The sequence below is a fragment of the Panthera leo genome, chromosome F2 (genome assembly GCF_018350215.1).
Source record: "Panthera leo isolate Ple1 chromosome F2, P.leo_Ple1_pat1.1, whole genome shotgun sequence".
Lineage (NCBI taxonomy): Eukaryota > Metazoa > Chordata > Mammalia > Carnivora > Felidae > Panthera > Panthera leo.
Window position 1 is genome coordinate 81584118 of NC_056695.1, and position 6399 is coordinate 81590516.

Genomic DNA, 6399 nt, shown 5'->3' on the forward strand with positions numbered 1-6399 from the left:
TCGAGCGAAGGCTCTAGGATCCAGGAGGCTCATTTAGGGGGAGGGGGAGGAGCCCAGTGGGGGGTGTCAGAGGCCCCCCTCCCCGCAGAGGAGGCATCCACTCACCAGCGTGCAGGCAGGAGGCTGCAAGCAGCAGCAGAAGCTGGAGCAGAGCCCCGCACCGGGCCATCCGCCCCATCTGCCGTGCTCGGCAGCGGGGAGCGGCCGCCTCTGCGGGCACTTATACCCTGCCCTCTCTGTGGTTCCTGCCAGGTGGTGGCGGGAGCGTGTGAGTCAGCAGGGTGGTGCGGGACAGGGCGGAGGTGGGAGGTGGCACGGCGGGTGGGCGGGCCAATCATTCACAGGCCGTGGGGACCGGGACCCCTCTTCGCTCTAGCCACCTGGTGCTGGCCCACAAGCACCACACAGGTGCTGAGCCCCCTGTGGCCCAGACTCAGGTGTATGTCACGCCCAACCAGGGCCAAGGCCAGCGTCCTTCACACCCAGGTGTCCCTCTCCCTGGCGTAGGTGCCCACCAGACCAGAGGTCCGGAGGGAGTGGGGAGTCAGGCCGCGTGCAGAGGAGGGTGAGTGCGTGCCTGGTAAGGTGTAGGGACCGTGTCAGGTCGGATGGTCTGGGCCCCCCAGGCTCCTCCCAGGCTGATGGGTGTGGGGCTCCAGAGAGGGCCCTCAATCGCTGCCAGCCCCTTCCCTGCAAATGACCTTTAGACCTAGCCTGGGCTTCCCTCAGTTTTAGGCCCCAGACAGCAGGGCTCTGCCCACCCCTCAGCGCCCCCGCCCCCCCTTGGCCTGCCAGCCTCCTTCACTGCCCACTCCCCACCGCAAATCTTCCCGTACCCACACCTTTGCCTGTGCTCGGCCTCTCGGCGGGCACCCTCTCTGGTCTCCCAATCCCAGCCCCACATCTTCCACATGCTCTAAGGCCCACTGAGCTGCCTCGTCCATAGGTCTTCCTGGTGTTCCAGCCTCTCTGGTTTCTCAGTCCTCTGAGGACCTAATGGATGGATGGACAGGTGGATGGATGGGTGAATAGATGGCTGGGTAGACAGCTGGGTGGGTGGGTGGATGTGTAGATGGTTGAGTGAGTGGATGGATGGGTGGATGGATGTGTAGACAGATGAGTGGATGGACAGGTGGATGGATGGATGGATGAGTAGATGGGTGGGTAGATGGATGGGTGGATGTGTAGACGGATGAGTGGATGGACAGGTGGATGGATGGATGAGTAGATGGGTGGGTAGATGGATGGGTGGATGTGTAGACGGATGAGTGGATGGACAGGTGGATGGATGGATGAGTAGATGGGTGGGTAGATGGATGGGTGGATGTGTAGATGGATGAGTGAATGGGCGGGTGGATGGATGGGTGAGTAGATGGGAGGGTAGATGGATGGATGGGTGGATGTGTAGACGGATGTGTGAATGGGCAGGTAGATGGATGGATGAGTAGATGGGTGGGTAGATGGATGGATGGGTGGATGTGTAGACGGATGTGTGAATGGGCAGGTAGGTGGATGGATGAGTAGATGGGTGGGTAGATGGATGGGTGGGTGGATGTGTAGACAGATTAGTGAATGGGTGGGGGGGGTGGGTGATGTTTGAAGGAGTGGATGGGTAGAAGGCAGTGCGTGAGTGGAGGGAGGGCGATGGGGGGAGGCAGGAGGTGAGTAGATGGGGGGGTACCCGGCAGATGAAGGAGTGTGAATGTGTAGCAGGCAGAGTGGTGGAGGGTGGGTGAGCCCTACTGTAGGGTACGGAGTCACATCCCAGTCTCCAGAAGGGACAGCATGCTGGGAGGAGCTTTGCCTGGCACTCAGGAGGCCTGGGTTTTGGTCTTGGATTTGCTGCTGACTCCGTGTGTGGCCTTGGGGTGACTCCCTTGCCCCGCTGGACTTTGCATTCCTGTTTGTAGGGTGGGCCCAAGGACCCAGGGCAGTTTCGAGGGCAGGCGTGAGCTGGCCTTGTGGACCGAGGAAACAAAGGGAGGGCGTTACTTGGGAAGGAAGAGACCACGGTTGCTGCAAACCATCAATTGGGCCACACTTGGCAGGTGCAGGCACAGGCAGCAACAGGGGCAGCCCTTCCCCAGGGCTTGGTCCACAGTCGCGCCCAGGATGTTGCGAGAGGAGCCAGGGAGTGTCTGGTGTGGAGCCTGGCAGCCTGAGTGGGTCCCGGCTCCACCTGCGTGACCATAAGCCCCTCTGACCCCCTTTCTTTCACCTGTAAACCAGGCGGAGCGTCGTTGTCCGCGAGGGCAGCCGTAAAGACGAGGGAGTGGTGGTGGATGTGGCATGGCAGAGCCCCTGCCCAGGCAGGGAAAGCCTGGGAGGTGTGGACGGCAGAGAGGGTGCTCTGCCGCCCGCAGAGGCGGGAGAGGGAGGAGGGGCACAGCCAGGACAGGGACGCACAGCTTTCCCGTGTTTGGCTGGAAGGCTGTGTGTGTGTGTGTGTGTATCGAGTCTCAGCCCAGGCTGTAAGTCTCAAGTCCCCACCACTCTCCTCGCTTTTGTGAGACACGCGAGAAAAGCCAAGTGAGGGGTGTGTTGAATGGATGTGGACAGCGCCTCCTTCGTGACCAAGTCGGAGCTCAGAGTTAACCCCCAAAGGGAGGCATCTGGTCAGCTCTTGGCCGTTCTTGACCTCTGAGTTCCCTGCTGTTCCTGGAGTCTGCCTGGGCTCTCTGGAGGGTGGTGGTCGTGCTACGTGGCCAGTCCGTGCTGGCCACGTGGGTGGGGCTTGCTGGGCTGTGGGCGTCCTGTCCCCCAAGAGCTGGCTCAGGACCACAGAGCCCCTGAGACTGCACGTCATGTCACAAGAAGCAGAGGTCTGGGGGTCCTGGGGTCCTGGGGATCTGGGGCCTTCAGGCCCTGCGTCTCCTCTCTCAGAGGCGCGGGGTGTCCTTCACCCCCGGACAGACCTGCTTCAGGTCCTGGCTGCTGCCGTCCCCCATCCAAGAGCAGGAAGCCCCGGGAGGGGTGATGGCTGCTTGTGAGGGCTCTCTGGGCTCGGGGCCACGGGCCCGCGGGGAGCGCGCTGGCACACTAGATGGGGGCCTTCCCGGCCCCATCTCAGCGTGGCGGGACGCTGGTGCCGTGTCCCCTCCCAGGACTGAGCCAGCTCACCAGGGGCCCAGGAGAGGCCGGTGGAACGGGGTGACTGAGGGCCCTCCCCTCCCCTTCTCACCTCCCTCAGGTGGCCCTGGGGGCAGGTCAGCACTGAGCAGGGGTGGGGGCTGGGGCCTGCCTTCCTCAGGCACGGGGCCCTTGCCATGTGTGCCCCAGGACCGCACGTGTGCGCACAAACGTGTGTGTGTACGTGAGAGCATCGAGTCCCAACACAGGTGCAGGCCTGGGGGTCCCTGGGGCTAGAGGCCTGCCGGACAGGTGACTCCTGGGAAGATGTCTGGAGGATTCTGGGCTGGCCCGAGGCCGCGGTGGAATGAAGGTCCCCTCCGCGTTGGAGTTGGGCCACCCCGGGCACCCAGGGAGCGGGGCCTGGCGAGCCCGGAGAAGGCAGAACGTGCCTGGTGGCCCTCTCCGCCACCCAACATAGGGGACCGTGTCAGCACGGGCGGGGAAGGGCCCTGCCTGGGGGCCAGGTGAGCGGGCGGTGGGGGCTTCGTGGACGGATCCCCGATCCCAGGTTACTCTTCCTGCCCGGGGCTTCCTCCCGCCTGGCCTGCCCTCCTCTACCCAACCAATGTCTCGGTCATCCAAAGCCTGGCCTTGAGGGCCCCTCCTCCGAGAAGCCACCGGTGACCCGGCCCTGGCAGGCAGGTGCTGCCCTGCCTGCGGGGTCCCCCTCTCTGCCCCACCCCAGTCAGGCCTCCTCCCCCACAGGGTTTGCGTGGGTGTCACAGGCCTAGTGACCGTCCTCGCTTACCACGTCATGGGACGTGGAGAGGAGGCCCCTAGAGACAACCCAGAGGCAGACCGGGAGGGGAGGGGAGGGGCTGGGGAGGGACCGCGGGGGACACAGGACGAGGCTGACGGAGCCGGAGACGCAGCTGTAGGCCCCCCGGCCCCCCGTGGGCAGGGCACCCAAAAGCAGACACAGGACGCCTGGTGCAGGGGTGGTGCTTCTTCAAGAGCGGTTGGGGCTGGCTTGCAGGGGTGTGGGTGGGGGGAGGGGGAGGGCTCTAGGGTCCAAAGCTCCAGAGCAGGAGGAGCGCCAGCACGAAGGCCAGGCTGCGGCGGCCGTCCAGGGCGGGCGCCCCGCCCACGTTGCACAGCTCGTTGTTACAGCAGGACACGGGCCGCGTCTGGCCGATGCCGTCCACGTCCGAGGGCACGCACTTGCTGGAGCAGGACTTGGTCACCGTGGAGTCCCCCAGGAAGGGGTACACTGTGGGCCACGTTGGGGGCCCGGTCAGCTCCCGAACCCCAGGGCCCCCAGGCCTGGCCCCGTGACCCCGGGTGGTGGTGGGGGTGGGGGTCACTGCTGCACCTCAGTCCCCCTCCTCTTTGCTTCCGCCACCGTGGGGGTCCTACGTGCCAGGGACGCAGCGGCTGACACGGGGATTCCCGGCTGGATGAGGCAGTTCCTCTCCAGGTGCCTCGAGCAAGGCTGAAGGCGCGTTTCCGTTAAAGGAAAGAGGGGGGCAGGGGCGGGGGGGGCGGCCAAGGGCTTCCACCAAAAGCCCTTTTTGCAAAACGGCCGGGGCCGTGGCTGCACGCTGTGCACGGGGCCCCCACAGCTGGCCAGGGGTGACACCCGGGAGGCAGCTCTGACCCTGGGACCCCAGCCCTGCCCCGCCCAGCCCCCGCTGACCTATCTCCAAGGAGTAGAGGGTGGTCTTGCACATGGTTTCGTTGACACTGCAGGTGGCGATGGTGACGCAGCTGGACACACTGGTGGGCTCGTGACAAGTGTAGCATCTCAGGGCCCCCACTGGGTGAGAAGCGGCACAGGACGCGTCAGGCAGGCCCTGCGCCTCCCCAGCCCTCTGTCCTGGAGGCCCGGGTTCGAGGGGGTGACGCCCCCCGGGGGGTGCCCGCCCACCGAAACTCTGGGAGGATTCAGGAGGTTTGGGCAGGAGGTTGGGGACAAGGTGCGCTCCCAGGGGAGGCGGGCCGAGGTGGGGACCGGGCAGCTCTGGAGGCGTTGAGGGGGGGCCTGCAGGGTCAGGGAGGGCCTTGGTGCGGCCGGACACCCCCTCGGGGTCCTCATCAGCAGAGAGCAGCACCCGACCGAGGGGTGCAGTGGGGCCTCGGGAACAAGTGAGGAGGGGTGCGGGCTGCGTGCATCCACAGGCATCGGCTTAGCAGAGGCGGGGAGAGCCATGGCCCCAGGGGCCAGGCAGGTCAGGCCGGGGGGGCCCCCGGGTGTGCTGCCCTCCCCTCCTCTGCTGGGTCCCGTCCCACCGCAGGAGCCCAGCTGGGCCTGGCCGCCCAGCCCAGTGAGGCCGCAGGGCCCTCTCCCCAACCGTGTGGCCCTCTGTCTTCAGGTTGACCTCAGTTTCCCCTCCGCCCAGCTCCTTTCCTGGTTGGGTGTGGGGGCCCCGAGGGGCTGGGGTGTCTCCCCTAGCTGGTCTCTCGGACCTCCCAGAGACTTCCTGGTCTTCCCAAGACGCCTCCCAAGGCCCGCCTCCACCGTGGCCCCGGAACCAGGGAGCACGATTCTGACGGTGCCCTCTGCGGCCCGAGGCCCCCAGTGACAGGCAGGTCCCCAGCTGGCACCCGGGGCCTCTGCTGCCGCCCCAGCCCACCCAGCCAGTCCCAGCCCTGGGCGCAGGCCCTTTGGTACTGCACCTACCTCTCCCTTGCTTGGGCTGAGGGCCCTGCCCTTCCCTTCGCACTCACCCCCCTCCCCGCCCCGCCTCGCCTCTGCTCGGGCCCCTCTGCCCGCACCCCTCACCGAGCTCGCCGCTGCAGGCCGCCAGCACCAGCACCAGCAGCACCGGCCGTGCCCCCCTCATGGTCCAGTCCTCACGCCGCAGCCACTGCTCCCTCACCCTCGGCCTGCCCTCGGGGACAGCAGACACCGGCGCAGCCACCCGACCGGTCAGCCGAGCAGATTAGTGCGATTGGGTTTCCTGTGGGCGGCTGGGGCGTGGAGACCCACCCCCCGCCCCCTGGGGCCCCTCCCGCCTCCACCCGACACCCCACTCCTCCCGCCCTCCCTGTCCCCTTCCCCACTCCTGTACCTCCCACAGCCTGGGGCCCCTCCCTACCCCTGATGACCCCTCCCTGCCGTTTGGGGGCCTCACCTCCCTGTGACTCCCTTACCTGGGCCCCCTATCTTCTCCTTCCTCCCCCGTTCCTGCCTCTGCCTGGCACCCTTTCCGCCTTGGGTCCCCATGCCTATCTCCAGGGCCGAGTCCGGGTCTAGGGGCTCTGGGTTCCAATGCTACCAGGGTGCCCCGGGACGCCCCCTCGTGGGGCACAGTGATGGGGGCGGAC

At 66.4% G+C, this 6399-nt stretch overlaps 1 protein-coding gene across 1 annotated transcript; it reads right to left on the reverse strand.

Moving 5' to 3' along the window:
- Positions 1–4132: 4132 nt before the first annotated feature.
- LOC122211240 (ly6/PLAUR domain-containing protein 2-like) lies at positions 4133–6002 on the reverse strand. The gene is made up of 3 exons (XM_042924381.1): positions 5855–6002; positions 4769–4888; positions 4133–4342 (listed from the first exon to the last, which is right to left on the reverse strand). The coding sequence occupies exons 1-3, from the start codon at positions 5913–5915 to the stop codon at positions 4137–4139; spliced, it is 387 nt and encodes a 128-aa protein (XP_042780315.1). The 5' UTR covers positions 5916–6002; the 3' UTR covers positions 4133–4136.
- Positions 6003–6399: the final 397 nt, after the last annotated feature.

Bases quoted from the DNA above. Each gene is read 5' to 3' on its own strand.
- LOC122211240 (XM_042924381.1), bottom strand. From the start codon at position 5,915: ATGAGGGGGGCACGGCCGGTGCTGCTGGTGCTGGTGCTGGCGGCCTGC. The intron at 4,889-5,854 runs GTGAGGGGTGCG...CTTCTCACCCAG, and splicing joins GGCCTGCAGCGGCGAGCTCG to TGGGGGCCCTGAGATGCTAC. The intron at 4,343-4,768 runs GTCAGCGGGGGC...CGTGGCCCACAG, and splicing joins CCTCTACTCCTTGGAGATAG to TGTACCCCTTCCTGGGGGAC.